Source organism: Mytilus galloprovincialis, chromosome 1 (assembly GCF_965363235.1).
Source record: "Mytilus galloprovincialis chromosome 1, xbMytGall1.hap1.1, whole genome shotgun sequence".
NCBI lineage: Eukaryota > Metazoa > Mollusca > Bivalvia > Mytilida > Mytilidae > Mytilus > Mytilus galloprovincialis.
Window position 1 is genome coordinate 22614810 of NC_134838.1, and position 24571 is coordinate 22639380.

At 32.7% G+C, this 24571-nt stretch overlaps 2 protein-coding genes across 8 annotated transcripts in view; one reads left to right on the forward strand and one right to left on the reverse strand.

Moving 5' to 3' along the window:
• Window positions 1-13744, reverse strand: part of LOC143069435 (suppressor of tumorigenicity 7 protein homolog) — a 54015-nt gene extending 40271 nt beyond the window's left edge. The window contains exon 1 of one of the 3 annotated variants that reach the window (XM_076244069.1): window positions 13579-13744. In XM_076244069.1, the coding sequence (XP_076100184.1) occupies window positions 13579-13729 (151 nt within the window). In that variant the 5' untranslated portion in view covers window positions 13730-13744. Of the gene's footprint in view, window positions 1-2291; window positions 2862-7761; window positions 7826-13578 lie in introns of those variants that run through there. The other 2 variants (XM_076244076.1, XM_076244084.1) reach the window with 2 other exon arrangements.
• A 144-nt stretch (window positions 13745-13888) lies between these two features.
• The window catches only part of LOC143069406 (germinal-center associated nuclear protein-like), a 42831-nt gene continuing 32148 nt past the window's right edge, over window positions 13889-24571 (forward strand). For 3 of the 5 annotated variants that reach the window (XM_076244024.1, XM_076244031.1, XM_076244045.1), the window contains exons 1-5: window positions 13889-13995; window positions 18297-18867; window positions 21080-21949; window positions 23575-23736; window positions 24403-24498. In XM_076244024.1, the coding sequence (XP_076100139.1) occupies window positions 18351-18867; window positions 21080-21949; window positions 23575-23736; window positions 24403-24498 (1645 nt within the window). In that variant the 5' untranslated portion in view covers window positions 13889-13995; window positions 18297-18350. The remainder of the gene's footprint in view (window positions 13996-18296; window positions 18868-21079; window positions 21950-23574; window positions 23737-24402; window positions 24499-24571) is intronic. The other 2 variants (XM_076244039.1, XM_076244056.1) reach the window with 1 other exon arrangement.

Genomic DNA, 24571 nt, shown 5'->3' on the forward strand with positions numbered 1-24571 from the left:
AAAGTAAACTACTGTGGCAAGATAAAACAGTTGTTTATACTGAACTATGTAACAGCTTGAGCCTCAGTAATACCTAGATATATTATGTTTGTGTAGGCATGTACTATTCCTACATACATATTATGTATAAAATATGTAAAGACTAAGTCAATTTCTGCATCAGAGTCTATAACTTTTCTTCCAACTTTATAACTAGTCTGCATTTTGTAATGCCTTTAGGTCAATATGCAATTGTAATTACCATTAACTAACATGACTAATGTATATTAAAAAATTATTGTATTTTTTCCCTAAATTCTAATATAATGTGACTGTGAATATTGCAATAATAAGAACTGGCATTCTGTGATATTTGATACACATAGATATATAAGAAGATGTGGTATGAGTGCCAATGAGACAACTCTCCATCCAAGTTCTGTCTGTTTACAGATTAAACTGAAATTGCCACAAATTAATCTGGCAATTTTGCCCATTGTTCAAAAATGGCATTAATAATTTCATGCACACAATAATTTCTGAATCTACAGTATGAGGATGGGAATGCCCTTTCCAGTCAGGGGTCAAACGGTCTCTTCTGCTTTCGGCTACATTTAGCAGCAAATTGGTTTAAACTTTAGAATTTTATCACAAAAAATCCTTATCATGATTTGTCTTGATGTCTCAAATAATTATCATTACCATTATTTTTGATTTTTTATGTCTTAAGAAAGTGTACATTTTATCGTCATGCACCAAAATTTTACTGTTAATGTCATTTGACAAGATTTTTTATCGTCATTGGTCATGAAGATACCCCCATTACACTCCTCCAGTATTTGGCCGAAATCAAACTAAAATATGAATATATTTTGGAATGAAGCTAAAATCTGTCTGGATGCTAAATAGCCCAATCTTGATATTGTCATTGTACAAGAACTTTTTAAATATTACGATCATGATATGAAGTACATTAGTTGATTTATTATATAATATGGACTATAAATATGGTTAAATACATAAAATATTCATCAGAGAAGTCTTATTTATGGCCAACAGATACTCAATAAGTTATTACATAGTTTAACCACAATTTCTTAATCAATATGACCTCTTCTATATTTCTAGTAAAAATTAGAGGCACTTTTGAACCTAGTGGACCACACTTTAAGACAATGATGAATGAATTATTATAAAACTTTTGACCACTGCCAATATTGGGGATAGGGCATACAGATTTGATGACAATCAGAATATATTTTGTAATTATACCTGTTCTTGAATTAACTAGAAAATTACCAAATATAAAATGTAAAACTACATGACTTTTACAGCTGTTCTTCATCATAGCAGGTACCGTAAAGTGTTCATGAATTGGTGAGTTTAAGAAAACATATATTCTTAACTCAGAAATGTTTAGTTGCAGAACAGTAAGCTCATAGATCCTCATACTATTTTTTGACAAAATGCAGACCATAAAAAGATCTTCAGAATCTATATTAAAAAGAAATTTATTTTTAAGGGAATTTTTTATTTCCAAATTATTATAAAAAGAAGCCGTCGGAAATAAAAAAAAGCAAGATGTAGTTTTTTCTAAAGAGTTTTTGACCAACCATGACAGGGGTTAAATTTATAGCCAGTCAAGGTCATTAAACATTCCCAGAGCAGTTTTTGCTGGTGACAATCCTTGAAAAATACTTTGGGCAAAACATTGGGCTTCAAAATATTTGGCTGCCTTTTTTCTGTCCTTTAGCTTAATTTTTTCAAAAATTTTGTTTTTCCACCTTTATATCTATTTTGTACCTTTGACCAAAATGAATAAATATTTGGTGTGTGAATGATTAATGTTTAGGAGTTAACTCCCAAAAATGATGTCACCTGTTTATTATAATTGTTTTCCCCAAATAAGACAGTGCTTAGCCTGCAGCAAGGAGTGTACAGCTAAAAATCAATTTATTACATGTGTCTGGTATAGAAATATTTTATATACAAAATTATAATGTTTTGGTAATTTTCAGCATGACAAGCTTAGGACAAGGAAGATTTTTAAAAATACTTCTGTGGGTTCATTTATTTTCCTTTTGTGGTTTTAGCAGTCTGCAAATTTAACAAGCCTATACAAAAAAATGTGTACATCTTTGAACATCCAAACTCATCCAACAAATATAATATGAACCCACAGTAATATCTGTTTAACCACTCACATTTCGTACAGATCAAATGAATTGTGTATGTAAAAAAAATAGAACCATATGTGATGAGTTTATATTGATCAACAACATAAAGATAGAACATGCTAGAATAATACTTACACATGAACAAATTAAACATTGTAAATGCTTTCCTTTCCACAACACATATGAGAGAAAATGTCACCTCCGCACACAATGGAGGCTAATCAAGTCAAGTCAATAATTTTTTTCCGCAATGTCCTCAGCTTTCAAAAACGATTAATGAATTACGGTATTATTGGAAAATAATCCTACAGTATTAAGCTATGAAATCTGTCATGCTAGCTAGGCTAAGATCAATTAATGTGTAAATAATAGATGAGACTCTCAACACAAGTACATCTAGATCTGACTATCACCATTCTATACCTTTATCAACAAAGTTTGTATATAAAGTGATTAATTGGCTAAATAAATCTCACATATATGCCACTGGATTGTTTGATGCTCAATTATATGTCATTACAGTCACACAAAAACCTGTAAATCGTTATAGGTAAATCACTCCTCACACCTGGAACAGCTGATGGTGTCCTCCAAACCAAGTGTTAATTAGTAAAGTACTCTCTCATTAACCTAACGAGATTGTATCCTTCACTTATACAGACAAACAATATTAATATCTTGGCATATGCGATGATTTGACCATTATAATGGTGCACATATCAAGATTTGTGTACAACAATACATCACTAACAGACACGTTTATGTCACCTGGGGGCTTTCTCAAAAGGTAGAAAAGAAGATAAATTATGACACTACAAACAAATAAATCTATTGAACATATCAATTCTTGGAATTAATGTTTGATTTCTATTGACAATTGTATAAAATGTAAATATCTCAACTAAATATAATACTAAAATCAAAAGTGCTAATAGAAAGAAAGAAAGAAAGGTGGAAGTGGAGGGGTGATATAAATTATCATTGTTTGTACTTGCTTGATAATTTGACCTCTCTGTGCATGAACAGTTTTCCTATTACAGATTGAGAAAGACTAATGCAGTAAAATGAATCATCTATAAATAATTAATTAATTAATGTTCAATTAAAATAGATCCAGGGTAGGGGGTCTGGGTGTTGAAACACCTTTTTTTTAACGATCAAAGCTTTTGAATGGGGACATATAGTTGGACCCCCCTTTTTATCCTGGGTTGGGAATCCCCATTTTAAAAATGGCTGGATCTGCACCTGGATTTTCATAAAGCATTCACAGTACCTAGTAAATATTTTTTTCTTCTTCTTTAACCCTTTACTCCATGGAAATATTTTTTTTAAAACATGATTTGCAGTTTTTTTTTCAATAAAAAATCATCAGGTTTAAAGTATTAATGCATTGCTAAAACAAATATTTCATCAATGAAAGTCCAGTAAGATATTGGCATGAATATCCTTTTTATATTATGCCTCGTTCACACGGACATGTAATCCGAATTGAATTCGCTTACCACGTTCACACTCTTCTTTTTTAATTCGAATTGATTCAAATTAACTAATTCGAATTAGTCAATTCGCATTAGAAATATGTTTTTGTTAATACAAATTAAAAGTTACCATCGTTTGGACAGAAAAGCGAATTTGACGCGCATTAGAATTGACGTTAGGACGTAAAACGTTTCGAAGGCAAATTAAACTAATTCGAATTAGTTAATGTGAATCGAATTCGAATTAGGTGTGAACTCAGCATAAGATTCATTTTTTTTTAAGTCTGATACAGATTATTCATGGTCAAAATGATTCACCTGAGGCACTAGACAGGCGTCATTATGGAGTAAAGGGGGTGGCGTCATAAGGCACTATTATGGAGTAAAGAGTTAACACATATTTTCTTACTCAAATAAAGTTTTTCTGAGACCCATTTCTGTCCTGCAGAAGGTATCTCCACTCTTGGACCTGCACCAAATAATCAAAACTTGGTCAGGACAATTTGCCAGAGTCAACAGAATGACAAACTGCCAAAAAAAAAAAGAGCTTTTCATTCAAAATTGAATAATGTGAATAAAAAAAAATAAGAACAAATTTGTTTCCAGATTTATGAATGCAAGTTAATATTGCAAACCAGAACTGTCGCATCCTGTGACTGTGCCTTCTATTGGATTGAGGGAAAACTTGCAAAAATCATTTGAGTTGTAATAAGACAAATTTACACCAAGTAAATAGACATGGGTATGATGTATATATTTTAACTGTCTTTAAAATATTGCATTATTCACTGCATGAATCTAATATTAGAAGGGGTGGCTCCAAAGAATTAAGAATTTGATCAATTTATTTTAACACAAAATCAGTTATTCTACCTTCATTAAAAAATTTAGTAGGGCATATTAAGAGATGCAACACCATATTGATTTGCATGGCAGATGGCTCCAGCGACCAGATAACAAGATAACAGTTCTATAGACATTTTAAAACTAGCCAATGGCAAAAAATAGACATAACTTCATAATATACATGAAGCCCAGACACATGGAAATCCTTTATATACTAACACAGACAAGTTTTCAGAACAGAATAGAATAAATTTTCTCTAAATTAATACTTGCTGTATGAAATTGATTGAAGATATAAATATTGGTCAATGTAGTTCTCTATATATGGACATGGACAGAGAGAACACTACAGAAAAATCAATGATCTACCTAAAGCAACATGTAGAAATAGTCTATAAAATAAATTCATATTACTCTCAGCCTCTGGGGAAATTAACATCAGCAACAAATGATTACATATCTACCAAATAAACGTTGCATGAATAATTTTTATTTATTTTGCACTCAATTGTGTTTCTGTCTGACCTTCAACTTGGTATATATATACACAATCAGTGTTGCTTCAGTAATTGCATTGAACTGCAAGAGCTCTTAGCAATTAGTCTGATAATCTTGCAAATCAATGACTTCTCAAAATTTGAAAGAGAAGCATTTCTTTTTTAGTCAGTTTTTATGATATTTGTAATTTTATATTATTAAATCTAAGAAAAAAAATATAAAATTAAAAATTAAGTAGATAACAATTTGTATTTTTCCATGCCAGGGCTGTGCATAGGTCACTATACATTTAGGTTTTGCTCATTTTCAAAGGCTATATTGTGACCTATAGTTAATATCTTTGATCCTTGGTTGCTAATAGATATTTGTTTAAATGGCAATCATGTACCTCATTTCCCTAATTTCACACTGGAAGTAAATGCTATGATTATACTTTATATTGCATTACTTTTGCTTTCAGATTTGTTTGCCGTTTTATCGGCCCGCGTTATAAAAGGGTTAAATCAATAGTTAAGGATGTTTGCTACTTTGTTTCAAAATAACAAGCTTTCTAAAAGACTAATATAAGTTGATAGGATACAGATAAAGGAGCCAAAAAAGCAGAAAAAATTAAAGGGTACATGTGCCTGTTACGAGATATTAGCCATTTAAAATATGGCGGGTAATTATTCTCTCTAGATTATTCATGTATTTAACATTGGCACTTAATTTTTTTTAAAACAATAAAGATTTTATAAGATTTTCAAATATGGCTTTTAATACTACACAACAAACATGTAACAAAATTTTGAAAAGAAAAGAAGGGGTTATTGGGGAAAATATTTTAATGGTACTACATCGATAAAACCTGCGGATTCTGAGTATATTACAAAAAAGCAAACATGAGAACAGTGAACATCCTTAAGCTTCCATGAGTTCATTTACAATTCTAAAATATGATTACAAGATTAAATTATTGAGATTACAGTAAGATGGTGTTTAAAAATACCGACAAATTAAAGATACATGTAGATGTACCAGTATTTCAGTTGGAACATGCACTGTGTAAAGGGACTGTCTAGACACATCCAAATGTATCAAAAGAAAATGAATCTGAATACATGAGACCCCTAGAATTCAAGGCTTTAAATTTAACCTCCTTAAAATTGGTCAAGAAATAAGCACTCTATACAAAGAATTAGAAAAGTATTATTTTTGGCACCGTTCTCCTAAATGGTTTAGGCCATAACCCCCAAAATCAATCTGAACCTTTTTTTATGGTCTGGAACCTTGTGGTTCAATTTCATAGAGATTTATACTCAAGTTATTGTCTGGAAACCAAATGTATTTGGCCTATCACAACATGGCTGTACCATTATACAACTGCAAAAATTTGGCAGTCATATAAAATTATTTTAGGCTTACAAGAAAAATGACCAATACTACAAATTGCAGTAAAACATAATTTTATGATTTATAGCAACTAAGATTTCATAACATGTGTCTGAACAATATATCAAACTCTAAATGGACCATTGAAGAAACTAGTTGGTCTTTCAAAATTACCTATTTACCAACAAATTATATAAAATATTTGTGAAAAACCCTTACACTTTATCAGAAAACTTAACATTTAAAATATTGATTTTTTACTGCAAAGTCAGCAATCATACTACATTTGTACTTCCACATAAAATATACATGAATATGAACTTTTATTGGATTATATGAAACCATAAATTATCACCTTTCAATGCATTTGTTCTCAAGTATTGATTTTTAATAATACAAGGTGAAATAAAGTATTCATGTGTTGATCACAAATTCTTTTGAAAGATATAAATGCAAAATATATTTCTTACATAATGATATGCAGATCTAGATCACAAAGATTGATGTACAAAGGGGAATAACTGCTGAATTATTTCTTTTAATACTTCTAAATTATAGTCTTTGTTGTAATATTTAATTAAAGTAATATGAAACCAGTAAACGGGGAAAATTAATGTTTATCCAATTCTTGAACCATCTCATGCATATATCATTAACTACTATAGACTTCTGTGCACATTGTTATCATTTTTTTTGCATCCATTCTGTACAATTGTCAAAAAAATATTTCACTCAGTTTGTTATGTTGTTGTGAAAATATGGCAGCTAATTAATGATTGTGTTTTGAAGCCAAATTTTACTGATTGTCACTTTTGTAAACAATCAACAAAGAAGCATGATTATTCAGGTAAGCATGTGTATAACATGTACAATAAGATATAGATTATTTCGATCATCAGATTTTAACGAGACAGGTCACACTGATGTAGCTACATACGGAAAACATGTCTGCAAATTATGCGAAAATGTTTTGCAGTCGTATAAAAAGCTTGGTTTGGCCCTTAATTCCTCAACGTTTGTGGCAATTATCCCAAAACTCAATCCCAGCTTTGCCTTTGTGATATGGAACCTTGTGATACAAGTTCAGAGAGATCCATACATTTTCACACAAGTTCAGAGAGATCCATACATTTTCACACAAGTTCAGAGAGATCCATACATTTTCACAAAAGCTATTGTCTGGAAACTAGAAAAATGCTTGTTTTTACCACTTTTTTGCCCCTGGATCTTACACTTTTGAGGCAAACAAACTCAATCCCAGCCTTCCCTTTGTGATATGGAACCTTGTGGTACAATTTTAGAGAGATCCATACACTTACACACAAATTATTGTTGGGAAACTACAAAAATGCTTTATTTTGGCCCCTAATTCCTTAACCGTTGGTACCATAACCCCCAAAATCAATTCATACCTTCCTTTTGTGGTATTGAACTTTCTGGTAAAATTTCGTAGAGATCCATTCACTTAAACTCAAGTAATTTTCCAGAAAACCAAGGCAAACGTGTCTTCGGATGACGCTGATGCAGACTAAGAGGATGATATAAAAAAAATTTTGACCGACGCATAAACAATAAAAACTAAATTTCTTTTATATTTAGACAAATTGAAGAATTTCTTCTAAAAATGTACATGTGTTTGTATATGTACAAAAGTTTATAATAAAGACTACCCATTTAGTTATAAACCAGATGCTCCACAGGGCGCAGCTTTATACGACCGCAGAGGTCGAACCCTGAAGAGTTGGGGCAAGTATGGACACAACATTCAAGCTTGATACAGCTCTGAATTTGCATTGTGATTAAAAAGTTGACACAGCATAGGTTTCTGACACAAAATGAATGTGGTCTAATGAACTTAAAAAATTTAAATTTACCTATTATGGTCCAATATCCAAATCTTAATACATGGCCATGGATTGATTCAGCATATCAAAGAATCCCAAGAATTCTTTTTATGATGAAATTGATTTTGGACCCTTTTGACCTCAATGTTGACCAATTTGATAGCATACCAAACCAGATGCTCCGCAGGGCACAGCTTTATACGACCGCAGAGGTTGAACCCTGAACGGTTGGGGCAAGTATGGACACAACATTCAAGCTGGATTCAGCTCTAAATTTGGATTGTGATTAAATAGTTGACACAGCATAGGTTTCTGACACAGAATGAATGTGGTCTAATGAACTTAAAATACTTTTTTTTCCTTTGAGCAATTCACTATGCTGTTGAATATTAATCCTCTCAAAAAAATGTTTGAAGAAATTTTCTTTTTATTTATGAAATCTGAAATGAGAAAAATTTAACCCCCCCCTCCCATTTTTTTTTTTCACATCCCCCTTTCCCTTTTTCCAAAACTGATCTCAATTCAAATTTCTAATGGAGTTTGCAACAATAACTACTCATTTAAATACATCATAAAATATTAAAATGTAACAAAAGGTGCTTGTTATCACTGAATGGTAAAGATTGTTTTAATTTATCAGTTGGTAGTAAAAGTGAATAAACATTGTATATTGTATAAAACAATGATTTAAGTTGATTCAACTACTATTCTGGACAAAGAAAGATAACTCCAATCAATTGAAAATTTCTTGCTATTGTACAATATTGTGCAATTAGATATTTCTTGCTATTTCGCAATACTGTGCAATTGAAAATATTTGCTATTGCACAATACTGTGCAATTGAAGATTTCTTGCTATTGTGCAATACTGTGCAATTGAAAATTTCTTGCTATTGCACAACACTGTGCAATTGAAGATTTCTTGCTATTGCTGAATACTGTGCAATTGAAAATTTCTTGCTATTGCACAATACTTAATATAATAATTTTGGATCCCGATTTGAACCAACTTGAAAACTGGGCCCATAATCAAAAATCTAAGTACATGTTTAGATTCAGCATATCAAAAAAGCTCAAGAATTCAATTTTTGTTAAAATCAAACTTAGTTTAATTTTGGACCCTTTGGACTTTAATGTAGACCAATTTGAAAACGGGACTAAAAATTAAGAATCCACGTACATACACAGTAAGATTTGGCATATCAAAGAACCCCAATTATTCAATTTTTGATGAAATCAAACAAAGTTTAATTTGGACCCGATTTGGACCAACTTGAAAACTGGGCCAATAATCAAAAATCTAAGTACATTTTTAGATTCAGCATATCAAAGACCCCCAAGGATTCAATTTTTGTCAAAATCAAACTAAGTTTAATTTTGGACCCTTTGGACCTTAATGTAGACCAATTTGAAAACGGGACCAAAAATTAAGAATCTACATACACAGTTAGATTCGGCATAACAAAGAACCCAAATTATTTAATTTTTGATGAAATCAAACTAAGTTCAATTTTGGACCCTTTGGGCCCCTTATTCCTAAACTGTTGGGACCAAAACTCCCAAAATCAAACCCAACCTTCCTTTAGTGGTCATAAACCTTGTGTTTAAATTTCATAGATTTCTATTTACTTAAACTAAAGTTATGGTGCGAAAACCAAGAATAATGCTTACTTGGGCCCCATTTTGGCCCCTAATTCCTAAACTGTTCAGACCTCAACTCCCAAAATCAATACCAACCTTCCTTTTGTGGTCATAAACCTTGTGTTTAACTTTCATTGATTTCTATTTACTTAAACTTAAGTTATTGTGCGAAAACCAAGAAAATGCTTATTTGCGCCCTTTTTGGCCCCTAATTCCTAAAATGTTGGGATCAAAACTCTTAAAATCAATCCCAACCTTCCTTTTGTGGTCATAAATCTTGTGTTAAAATTTCATAGATTTCTATTCACTTTTACTAAAGTTAGAGTGCGAACTAAAAGTATTCGGACGACAACTACGACGCAGACGACGACGCCAACGTGATAGCAATATAAGACGAAAAATTAAAATTTTTGCGGTCGAATAAAAACCCCATACATTCAATTTTTGTTGAAATCAAACAAAGTAAAATTTTGGAATACAATTTGGACCAACTTGAAAACTGGGCCCATAATCAACCAGATGCTCAGCAGGGTGCAGCTTTATACGACCGCAGAGGTTGAACCCTGAACGGTTGGGGCAAGTATGGACACAACATTCAAGCTTGATTCAGCTCTAAATTTGGATTGTGATTAAATAGTTGACACAGCATAGGTTTCTGACACAGAATGAATGTGGTCTAACGAACTTAAAATTTTTGTTTTGCCTTTGAGCAATTCACTATGCTGTTGAATATTAATCCTCTCAAAAATATGTTTGAAGAAATATTCTTTATATTTATGAAATCTGAAATGAGAAAAATTGACCCCCCCCACCCAATTTTTTTTCACATCCCCCTTTCCCTTATTCCAAAACTGATCTAAATTCAAATTTCTAATGGCCCCTAACAATAACTACTCATTTAAATACATCATAAAATATTAAAATGTAAAAAAAGTGCTTGTTATCACTGAATGGTAAAGATTGTTTTGATTTATCAGTTGGTAGTAAAAGTGAATATACATTGTATATTGTATAAAACAATGATTTAAGTTGATTCAACTACTATTCTGGACAAAGAAAGATAACCCCAATTGAAAATTTCTTGCTATTTCGCAATATTGTGCAATTAGATATTTCTTGCTATTGCGCAATACTGTGCAATTGAAAATACTTGCCATTGCACAATACTGTTTATTCATATAGTTTGAATGAAAATATGATTTCTCAGTAATATAATGCTTATAAGAATTAAGTCTTTATGTATACATTGCAAAGATGCTACACAACAAAGCAATCAGGAGACAAATGGAAAGTATATTTACAGTCTTTGAACCAAATACATGTACCTTTAAAAATGATATCTCAATTCAATCAATTCATGTTAATTATGTCATTGAACGATCAGTTCTTTCTACATTTATCAGTGTTCTAGCCAGGATTTGAAAAGGGCAGGGTGCTAGTCAAAAAAAGGGCAATTTTACGACTAAATGTCATTGAAAAAAGGGAAATTTTACGTGAAAAATGTCATTAAAAGGACGGCAATTCTTCAAGCCTAATCATTAATTAGAATATAACTAGGGCACTATGATAAAATCAAGTTTCATTTAAAATGGATTTCATACATGTCATATAATTCTCTACTATAGACACAATGTTTTATGGTTGATTTTACACTTTATTATGATGAGATACACTTTCGCAGCTTTAAGTGTTTCACATCATTATATGCGTGTGTTTTTTTTTTTTTTATCTTATTTATTATAAGTATGTTTTACATAAACCACAATAGGTGATGCACCAACTTTAAATCAATCAATAAAAGTGAAGAAGAAAAATACAATTTTCAAAATATATTCATTTTTTAAGTGTATTCAGGTTATAATTAATTAAAAGTAATGTTCTGATATGCATTTGCATTCAATTTGTTTTATATTTATCTTTAAAACGAAAAAGGAACATAAATTAAAGGAATATATATATCGTGAACAGGTGATAAAAAAGGGGAAGTAACTCAATGTTTTTGTCAAACTTTTTTGAAATAAACAAATTATTAATCATCATAAGGTAATGTAATTGGTGTTAATTAACAATGTATTTGACACCAAAGATGTAAGGTGAAGCCATGCACTTAATGGGTCACTTAATTTGACAGTTTACACAGGTAGCTGAACTTCCTGTACATGGAAAAATTAAAAATTTTATGGTATTTCAATGGCAGAAAATTACAGATTTTTTTGCTATAAAAAAGGCAGGGCGCCCGAGAACGGCAGAAAAAAGGCATGGGCGTCAATTTAAAAGGGCGGGCGCTGCGCCCTGTTCAAACTTTGTAGCTAGAACGCTGTTTATACTGAGATGTAATGACATAAGCACTGTTACAAAGGGAATGTAGGAAAAATACAGAAGTAGAAATAGAATTAGTCTATATAAACTATAGCCTGGGATCCTAGCTCCTTGTTTGACAGTAGAGAAAATTGGTTTATAAAGACATGTATTCATTAATTGGATGTTAGAATGAAGCATCAGTGTTTTAGCTACGAAGTTTTAACAGGGCACAGCTCGCCCTTTTTTATTGATGCCCTTGCCTTTTTTCTGTCATTTCTCTGGCGCCCTGCCGTTTTTATCGTGAAAATCTTCTGCCTTCTAATTACCGGCAAATTAGTAATGCTCCCATGAACAAGAAGTTCAGCTAACTGTGTAAACTGTCAAATTAAGTGACTCATTTAGTTCATGGCTTCATCTGACAGCTTTGATGTCAAATGCATTGTAAATTAACACCAATTACCTTAGCTTTAGGTCATTAATGATTTGTGTATTTCAAAAATGTTTAACAAAAATAATTGAATTACTTCCCTTTATTTATCACCCTTTCATCATGTTCATAATATATATTCCTTAAATGTATGTACTTTTTCAGACTATTGAAATAAGGAGGTTAGGCCAGAATGCCAGGCTATATGTAACAGGGTCGTAATGGGGGTATTTCATAATTTTCATAAAGAATATTAACAGTAAAAAAAATTGTCAAATAATGTTATGTAATTTTTGGAGCATGAAGATAAAATGTACACTTTCTTAAAGGCAATAAAAACAGCTAATGATTATGATGAATCTTGTTCAATTTTTTCAAAAACTAACAGTCATGATGGTAAGAGTAATTATTTAAGACCTCTGACATATCACAATGAGGATTAATTGACGATAATGATTTGGTTCCCGAAAATTACTGCTTACACCTGTCGGAATATATAGCATGGTCAGATCATATGTTTTCGTACGTCATATGAATTCGCACTAAGCATGCTTTTCCAATGGAAATTGTGACGTCACAATGCATTCTTAATAGAACGAAAACCCATGATACAAGGATACATTACAACTACCATACCCCAATGTATATCTATGACTGCATAAACCTGGGGACAGGAATGACATGAAAGCATTCCTTCACACAGATATTTGTTTCAGTCAATGTACCGTTAACTATCTACACCAGTATTTTTTGTACAGGTGTGGACAGTAATCTGCACATTGACATTGTCATAAAAATTTGACAGAAACGAATGCCTGTGTTCTCTCACTTGATCGTGTTGATTGGTCTGGATTAGTGTAATTGGTTAAGCATGTTATTTGCAATAAGTGTGACTCCTGGTCTTATTTTCAAAATACATTTATCTACTTCAAGTTGATTGCTGAGTGTTGTAGAGTTTTCAGTAAACTTAAGAATAGAAAAAAGGGGGAGGGCATTTGAACTATCTTCATACATACCATAAGACAGGTTTTCTGTCAATTTTAATGGGCCTCGTAAAATGTATACGACAAACACTACTAAAATAAACCAAACAGCCCAAAGATAAGTCCACGACCAGTGAATCCAAGATTTAACTTTCTCAAAAATCCTAGACAGGAAGCCAGCCATGATCAAAATCACTGTCACGAAGAAAATTGTGTATACGATAAATACAAAATGTTATTGATTTAATTTTGAAAAAGAAGAAACAACAAGTACAATTTCAAACCGTGTATAAATCATTCTCCATTCTTATCTTTTGGTGTTTTAATCTATCAACAGTTACCTCGACCTAGTTGTCAGGTGGCGGAAGTTTTCAAACTGAAAGAAGAAATTTTGGTGTCAACATTATTTTCGTCTTCGGTTCCTACTCTTTGCTGTCGAAACATTACAGTGTAAGAACTATGTGTATGACTTCATTGTGCAGTGAGCAAAATTGCAGAAGTAAATTTTTGATTGCCAATAGCCTGAATCAGGATTTACGAAAAAGATTAAAAAAATATCCCCACAGCTCCAGACCTATATGTATATAGGCTAAAAAACATAAATCAATAAAATAAAAAAGTATACATGTAAGACTCCGAGGTGCGATGAGGACGCTGAAATGCAATGGTCATGATGAAGTGCGATGGTATTTATACTGATGTGCGATCGTTTGGCATGACGTTTGAATATTGTAATGTTTTCCAAAATACATGTAACGTTCAAATACAACATTTACTTGCAAGCAGGAGGATAGGGTTTTGTAGATGAATGTTTCATGCTCACAAAGGAAATGAAAGGAATAAAAAAGAAATGAACGATTCAAGTCCATAACAGTTTTGAGCATTACATGTGAAAGTTACAAAAAATATTTTTAACCATGTCAGGCAGCAAAATATGGGGAGCAACAAGACTGAATGATGAATTTGGTTAGCAAATGGGCTATCCTATGTTTGGAATAATGCCACACGATAAATACAACTGAAATAATGTATACTGATTATATAATTTTAAATAATATGAGGCAGGCATTACCTGTAAATGGGGACGAAGTCTGTATTAATTTTTTTTAATTCAAACATGTTTTGTTAATGCTGTTTAATCCCAGGAAAAATCCTGATTTATAAGAAAACCGTTGCTCAAGTCTTATTTTATTGCAGTTACAGTGTGTTTAATTGTCTGCAACATGGAAGGCCAAAATTAACCTGACTGCTCCCTACGAGTACTTCCTAAAATAATAAATAGGGTAAATGTTGTGATCAATTTCTAAATTTTGTCATAACATTCAGGGCTTTCCCTTGAAATTGAAGTACATGTAGTAGGTTAAATTACAATTATAGGTGGCTGTAACATGCGTTTGGTGAAGCCGGACGCCCACCAAGCTGTAAGCTTGGTCCTTTACGGCAGGGGGTCTGGGGCCGTTCAAGGCCCCCTGAAGCTCTGGCATAAATAGAGCAAAATTCTGCATTTTCGCAATCTCCTGGCACCTAATTTCATCTTTCAAATGACCAATTTTTATGTATGAAATTAAAGCAAAAAAAAAAAAAAGAAAAAAAATCTCAAATAAATTTCATTTTCAGCTCACCTTTCCTAAAAGGAAATGTGAGCTTTTGCCATCGCTTGGCGTCCGTTGTCGTCGTCCGTCCGCCGTCGTCATCGTAAACTATTTCAAAGATCTTCTCCTCTGAAACTACTGAACCAATTCAAACCAAACTTCATCTGATTGATTCCTAGGGTATCTAGAATAAAGTTTGTGTTTTAATTCCCATTTCATCAAAAAACATGGCCGCCATGGCTAAAAATAAAACATAGGTGTAAAATGCAGTTTTTGGCTTATATCTCAAAAACTAAAGCATTTAGAGCAAATCTGACATTGGGTAAAAATGTTCAATAGGTCAAGATCTATCATCCCTAAAATTTTCAGAAGAATCAAACAACCCATTGTTGGGTTGCTGCCACTTAATTGGTAATTTTAAGGAAATTTTGCAGTTTTTGGTCATTATCTTGAATATTATTATAGATAAAGAGAAACTGTAAACAGCAAAAATGTTCAGTAAAGTAAGATCTACAAATAAGTTCCATATGACCAAAATTGTCAATTGACCCCTTAAGGAGTAATTGTCCTTTAATGACAATTTTACACAATTTGTTCATCATATTTGCTAACTTTAAAAAATCTTCTGCTCTGAAACTACTGAACCAATTTCCACCAAACTTAAGCTGAATTATCATTAAGGTGTCTAGAATAAAGTTTGTGTTTTATTTTCTGTTTTGTCAAAAAATATGGTTGCCATAGCTAAAAATAGAGGTTCATTGGTCAATGCAAGGATTTCTATACAAATCCTTGGTCAATGTTAAATCATCAATGATTTGGTCTTTTTATCAGATACTATAGCGATAGTAGAACTATATTTGGTGTAGGGAATAATTGTAAGGTGTGTATGTCTGTTTAGTAGGTGTAAGTTGATCTTGACCTAATTTTCATGGTTCATTGGTCAAAGTTATTTTTTTATGAGGTTATTTCTGAGATACTTTTAGCAATAGGTAAACTCGATTTGTTGTATGGAATGAGTGTATGAACTACATTTATGTCTGAAAGGGTTTATCTCGCCTTCATCTCAAGTACAGTTAATTTAATGTAATGCTTGGGGTATACAATGTTTTTTATACTTTCATCATAAATTATATTATGAACACGAGACAAACGAGACATTTCAGTGTGTCCACTCTTGTTTTTGCTTTTGAAGAAGATATGACAGAATCGAAGAACCATTTATATAAACTGAAAACCCAAAATAATCATCGATGGAAGATTTAAGCAAAAAATGTAAGGTGAGCGATTCAGGCTCTTGAGAGCCTCTTGTTTTTTTATATAACAATCCTGATTTGTAAGAAATCTTGATCGATTTATTTTGCATAACTACGTGCATTTGTAGATACTGTTTTCCAGATTCTGAACAACATGATATACTACACTTTTTTTATTTGACTGATATTATATTCCATAACATAAAATTGTCATCCTATTTGATTGTCTTCACGTTATAAAAGCCAAAACCAACGAGTTAATGACCATCGGAACGTCTCTATTGTTATCGTTCAATGACCACCGGAACATCTCTCTTGTTATCCTTGAAAAGAAACGATGAATTCTGACTTTTAAAAATAGACAACCAATCAATGACCTGAATTCATGTGAACTATATTTAGCCAAAGGTAAACACTGACTTGTCATCCTTGTTTATCGTGACCGCGACTTTGCGACTACGTCTCTCAGCTGCCTGTAAACATTTGAAAAAGATATTTTTGTTCTCTTTGAATTTATATTTCTGTCAGTGAAGTAGCCGGCACTTGAAGCCATCGTAAATGGCAGAAATCCACTGTCTACCGGCTACTTTGGAAAGCCCTGAACATTTGATAAACTGAAATGAACCCTGCTAAGTCGTATAGAAATACAACCTTAATAAAAAAATATTTCGCCCTTGAACACCCTATATCTGACTCTATATACTATCATGACTACTGCCTGCTAATTGGAAAATTGGCAAATTTAAAATTATATTTAATAAAAAAATTATTTAAATTTAAAGTCTTTGAATTGGTTTGACTTGAACAGAAATTACAAGATCTTCCAAACGTGAGGCTAGCAGCTAATTCTGTAAAATCTTTTAAAATATTGTGATTTCATTTTAACAGCTCATGTACATTTTGCTTTTTACTCAATGTCACAGCGTAACCACCACCGCACTTCAGCGTATACATGGTATATCAACAAGTTATTGTCACAATGTCACCATCGCACTTCAGGGTGTTAACCATCGCACTTCGGCTTGACCATCGCAGTTCAGAGTACCTTCGCTGTACATATACAAAAGATAAAAATCCAAACATTCCACATTGAGAAACATCAACAGTCATAAGTACAAAATTACTATAAAGTCTTCCTTTTCTTCTGATTACAGGAATAACTCCTATGCTGGAGTGTGGAATTTCCTGAAACTGTAGTTTTATCATGTTTATATACATTGTAAATGAAAATGGAGGTAGAAAATTGTCACATATTAAGTAAAATATTTGTCACAGTCCAATTACAATTAAAATAATGTTGGACGTCAGAGTAATTTTGAACAACCCAGTCAATAAAGCCGGTTAATTAAGTGCTCCATCCATGACAAATCGCCACACTGGCAAATCAACCCACTTTTCAACTCGCTCCACTTGTGAAAACATTAGAAATGTAATACTTATCCTTATGATTTTTTAGAGCCAGACTACAAAATGTATTAGAAATCTCAATAATTTTAACTGCTACTTTTATTTTAGGACAGAAACATTGTAACATGATTTGCCAAAATCAGTCATTTTTTTGTGGTATAAATAAGAGGTACATTTTATCTTCACATACCAAATATTACCATTAACGTCATTTGGAAAAAAAATTCTACCGTAATTCATCATGAAGTTACCCCTATTACCACCCTTGTTAATAAGTAGCACATTCAAAAGATTTTAAAATATAAGCTTTTATAACATGGACACAATAACCACATAGATAGAAAGGCTTAAAATATTACAAGTGCAAAATAAAAATCCACTTTAAAATTATTACACATAAAAACTTCTTCCGTAGAAATATACCGTTAAAAAATGTATTTGTATAGGGTAGAAATTAGCTTCTGGAAAAACATCTCAGAAATTTTAATTCTATTTTCAGATGTATTTATCTGCCTTCTGAATAAGTTAATCAAAAGACAGTTCCAAAATTACAATGGCCAACCCATTTAGTCAAGCAACTGGGGGTTTTGGACAACAACAAAGACCTGCATTTGGACAGGCAAGTCCATTTGGCCAGTCAACTGGATTTGGAACACCTCCCCCAGCATATGGATCTGGAGGATTTGGTAGTACTCCCAGTGGATTTGCTACCAGTGGATTTGGAACAAGTGGAATGAATCAACCATCTAGTGGATTTGGTACAAGTGGAATGAATCAACCATCTAGTGGATTTGGTACAAGTGGAATGAATCAACCATCTGGTGGATTTGGTACAAGTGGAATGAATCAACCATCTGGTGGATTTGGTACAAGTATCAATCAAACATCTAGTGGATTTGGTACAAGTATCAATCAAACATCTAGTGGATTTGGTACAAGTGGAATGAATCAAGCATCTGGTGGATTTGGTATAAGTGGAACAAATCAAGCATCTAGTGGATTTGGAACTTCTCAAACTGGAAGTGGTGGATTCAAAACAACAACCAGCACTCCTGGATTTGGACCTCAAGGTAGTTTTTATATGACCGCAAAAATTTTAATTTTTTGGTCGTATATTGCTATCACGTTGGCGTCGTCGTCCTGCGTCATCGTCGTCGTCGTTGTCGTCGTCCGAATACTTTTAGTTTTCGCACTCTAACTTTAGTAAAAGTGAATAGAAATCAATGAAATTTTAATACAAGGTTTATGACCACAAAAGGAAGGTTGGGATTGATTTTGGGAGTTTTGGTCCCAACATTTTAGGAATTAGGGGCCAAAAAGGGCCCAAATAAGCATTTTCTTGGTTTTCGCACTATAACTTTAGTTTAAGTGAATAGAAATCTATGAAATTTTAACACAAGGTTTATGACCACAAAAGGAAGGTTGGAATTGATTTTTGGAGTTGAGGTCACAACAGTTTATGAATTAGGGGCCAAAAAGGGGCCCAAATAAGCATTATTTTTGGTTTTTGCACCATAACTTTAGTATAAGTAAATAGAAATCTATGAAATTTAAACACAAGGTTTATGACCATAAAAGGAAGGTTGGGTTTGATTTTGGGAGTTTTGGTCCTAACAGTTTAGGAATAAGGGGCCCAAAGCGTCCAAAATTGAACTTTGTGTGATTTCATCAAAAATTGAATAATTGGGGTTCTTTGATATGCCGAATCTAACTATGTATGTAGATTCTTAATTTTTGGTCCCGTTTTCAAATTGGTCTACATTAAGGTCCAAAGGGTCAAAAATTAAACTTAGTTTGATTTTAACAAAAATTGAATCCTTGGGGTTCTTTGATATGCTGAATTTAAAAATGTACTTAGATTTTTAATTATTGGCCTAGTTTTCAAGTTGGTCCAAATGGGGGTCCAAAATTAAACTTTGTTTGATTTCATCAAAAATTGAATAAATGGGTTCTTTGATATGCCAAATCTAACTGTGTATGTAGATTCTTAATTTTTGGTCCAGTTTTCAAATTGGTCTACATTAAGGTCCAAAGGGTCCAAAATTAAACTAAGTTTGATTTTAACAAAAATTAAATTCTTGGGCTTATTTGATATGCTTTATCTAAATATGTACTTTGATTTTTGATTATTGGCCCAGTTTTCAAGTTGGTCCAAATCAGGATTCCATATCAAGTATTGTGCAATAGCAAGAAATTTTCAATTGCACAGTATTGCACAATAGCAAGAAATATCTAATTGCACAATATTGTGCAATAGCAATTAATTTTCAATTGTAGTTATCTTTCTTTGTATAGAATAGTAGTTGATAATATATGTTGGAAATTTGCCATACATGACTATGATGTCATTTTCTATTTTTATTTGCCAATAACTTTATGTAAATAACTTCATTGGAAATTTGCCGATATAAAATGTTGCTGATGAAGCTTTTTTTCCTTATCTTATCTAAAATGTTTTTAGATAATGTATGTTGGACATTTGCCAGACATGACTATGATGTCATTTTCTATTTTTATTTGCCAATAACTTTATGTAAATAACTTCATTGCAAATTTGCCAATATAAAATGTTGCTGATGAAGTTTTTTTTATTGTTTTATACAATAAACAATGTATATTCACTTTTACTACCAACCAATCTTTACAATTCAGTGATAACAAGCACTTTATTTTACATTTTAATATTTTATGATGTATTTAAAAGAGTAGTTATTGTTGCAAACTCCATTAGAAATTTGAATTGATATCAGTTTTGGAAAAAGGGAAACAGGGATGTGATAAAAAAGGGGGAGGGGGTTTAAATTTTTCTCATTTCAAATTTCATAAATAAAAAGAAAATTTTTTTTCAAACATTTTTTTTAGAGTATTAATATTCAACAGCATAGTGAATTGCTCAAAGGCAAAAAAAAACTTTTAAGTTCATTAGACCACATTCATTCTGTGTCAGAAACCTATGCTGTGTCAACTATTTAATTTTAGATTTAAAAAGTTTGAAGAAGAAATCTTTAATTGATTTGTAAAATCTTGACATTTGTTTTGTGTAAAAAAAACCCATGTAATGTCAAAACTTTGATTCACAATCCAAATTCAGAGCTGTATCATGCTTGAATGTTTTGTCCATACTTGCCCCAACTGTTCAGGGTTCGACCTCTGCGGTCGTATAAAGCTGCGCCCTGCGGAGCACCTGGTTTTTACTAAGGAAAATACATTCATTTAATTTTCCGGTGATTTGCATCGATCATTTTTTTTTTCCTCCTTAATTTTTTTTTAATCGAATTGCAGGTTCAATGTTTGGAGGTACAGGCTTTGGAACAATGGGACCACAATCTGCCTCTGGTTTTGGTGCTTCAACAACTCCCTCTTTTGGAAGTGGAGGTTTTGGGACCCAGTCTCATTCTGGATCTGGGTTGTTTGGAAATACTTCCACATTAGGAGGGTCCGCTGTTGGAAATCAGTCCAATACAAGTAATGCATTTGGGGGATCTACTTTTGGAACAGCTACTCAAGCTAGCAGAACATCAACTCAACCAAAGTCATTTGGTGGTCCCACTTTTGGAACTGTGTCACAAGCAAGTGCAATTGGTACTCCTTCATTAGGACCTACAACTCAGACTGGTATGTTTGGTATTCCGTCGCATGCAACAGTCTCTCAAACAACCTCATTTGGTAGTCCTTCATACGAAACCACAACTTGGACAAACACAATTGGACCTACAACCAAAACAAGTACACTAGGTTCTAGTTTTGCAACAGCTACCTCTACTAGAGCTCAGAATTCATTTGGAGGGTTTGGTAGTGCAACCTCATCTGGAGCAACAACTTTTGGTGGAAGTGGTTTAGGAACATCTCAGGCGCCGACTGTATTTGGACAAACAACTCAGTCTTCCGTATTTGGAGGTACTGGATTACAGACAGGGTCATCAACATTTGGTGGAGGAACTTTACCAGTCACCACCTCTGCTGGTTCCTTTAACACACAAACAACAGCATCTATAGGAATATTTGGTCAGACAGGTCCACAGTCCGTTTTATCCGGTACAACAGGCATGCTGTCCTCTGGGATATCAGGACAGAGAGGAATTCAATCAACACAAGGACCATATCCCTTTAGTGCAGCACCTTCAGTATCAACAGGGCTGTTTGGACTGTCAGGTAACTTTGTTGGTTATGGGAAAGCACTCATTTACATTAGTTTTTTGTCGAGCCTACAACTTTTGTCGCAGAAAGCTCGACATAGGTATAGTAATCTGGCGGCGGTCGCTAACTTCTTAAAAGCTTTATATTTTAGAAGGTGGAAGACCTGGATGCTTCATACCTTGTATATGGATGCCTCATGTTACAAAGTTTCCGTCAGTCACATGTCCAATGTCCGTGACCTCATTTTCTGGGTTCAGTGACTACTTGAAAAAAAAAAAAAGATTTTTTTGTAATGTTAAATTATCTCTTACTATAAGTAATAGGATAACTATATTTGGTATGTGCCTACCTTGCAAGGTCCTCATGGCTGTCAGACAGTTTTCACTTGACCTCAACCTCATTTCATGGATCAGTGAACAAGGTTAAGTTTTGGTGGTCAAGTCCATATCTCAGATACTATAAGCAATAGGTCGACTATATCCCCAGTATGGAAGGACTGTAAGGTGTACATGTCCAACGGGGCAGGTGTCATCTGACCTTGACCTCATTTTCATGTTCCAGTGGTTATAGTTAAGTTTTTGTGTTTTGGTCTGTTTTTCTAATACTGTATCCAATAGGTCTACTATATTTGAGGTATGGAATGATTGGATGGTGTACATGTCTAGCTGGCAGATGTCATCTGACCTTGACCTCATTTTCATGGTTCAGTGGTCAAAGTTAAGTTTTTGAGTTTTGGTCTTTTTTCTAATACTATATTCAATAGGTCAACTATATTTGGTGTATGGAAATATTTTATGATCTATATGTCAATCGCGCATGTTTTATTTGACCTTTACCTCATTTTCATGGTTCATTGCTCAGTGTTAAGGATTTGTTGTATGGAAGAATTGTTAGCTGTACATGCCTGCCTGGCATGCTCATCTGACCTTGACCTCATTTTTATGGTTCATTGGTCAATGTTTAGTTTTCTTGGTTAATGTTAAGTTTATGTGACAGTTGTAATAAAGCATTATATTTAGGACTATCAACATGATATCAATGACTAGTAAAGAAGGCGAGACATTTCAGTGTGTGCACTCTTGTGTTTACACATGATCATGCAAGACAGGATCTGTATTTTATAAATATCTCAAATTAACTTTTTTTATGCAATTTTTTGAATCCTCTTATTTTACAGTCTACAAAGATGAGAACTTCAAAAAATATGTACATGATATATAAACATTTATATAACAACAGTGTTCCCAGCCTAATACTATTAAAACAAACTTTTGATGTAAATGAAAAATGTGAAACAGTTCCTTAGTCAGCCTGTGTTGATTCCTACTTAAAAAGGGCATAGACATACAGACGCATGCATTTAACTCTTGAGTTAGATTTAATAAATTAACTTTCAATAAACGAAAAAGGACTCAAATAAATAGCCAAAGTCAAGGGAAGGAATCAGAGCTTTGCTTATCAGTCTGTTCAGAGGGAGACATACTCCAAAAATTTAAAATAATTTGCAACACAAAATCTGTATTTTTATGCCAGTACCAAGTACCTGTTACTGGCATGGGCTTGTGATGCCCTTAGGGGACTTGTACATTGTACTCAGAAGTTAGTTATATTTGAATCATGAATATTGTTTATCTTATTAGGAACAGCTGGTAAATCTGAGATAGGTGGTGATGTGAAAAAGTCAGACAACACAAAAAACTTGTTTGGAAAACCAGAATTGAAAATGACAGCACCGATAACTGAACTGAGTCCTCCCAGTACAGTATTATGTCCTGTGTCAACAGCTGGCACTGCTTTTCCATGTAAGTGTTCATTAGCAAAGGATCAGGTGTTGTTATAGGCCTATTCTATACCTGTTGCATATTTCCTTTGAACATTGTTGAAAGCTTTTGTTTTGACTGCGCACGATCATGTTATTTCAGTCTGTGCCTATTATATTACCAATGATGTACTGTGAAAGTTGTTTTATTTGTTGGGTACCGATTTTCATGGTTTTTTCGTGGATGTCATCATCCACTAATTTAAGTGTTCAACTGAATACATGTATGACAATTGTTGTCCCAATCAAGACATGAAAAGATCCCCATTAAGCTTTGAATATATGAATACAGACATATAATGTAGAGATTACATTGATTATCAGCGAACACATTTTGAATTGTTAATACAACTTCAGACAGAATTTTACCCATTAATATTAAGAAAAACCTAAACTGTATAAATTTTAACCATTTAATTCTTATTGAAAATTATTGAGCAATTATTTATTGAATAGTTGATCATGTTTGCAGTATCCCTTAATTCATATAAAACATCATATGATTATTTTCAACAATGTTTGTTTTTTGATGGCTTCACATTCTCACTCATTTTTTTTCCCTCAGAAACTTAAATCAATGAATTAAGAACCCTTGAACATGTAAATTTTAATATATTTATATACCATAAGAAAATCTTTTTTTTTGCAGCAGCATCAAACAAGGCTTCAGATTCTGTTTTTGGTAGAGTTCAGTCTCGAGCATCTACATCAGGTCATGGAATGTTTGGGAAATCTGATGTTACAGGTAACTATTGATAAGTACAAATATAACTTACACAGAAAAAGGTTTGGCATAATGTACCTGTTTGTGACAGACT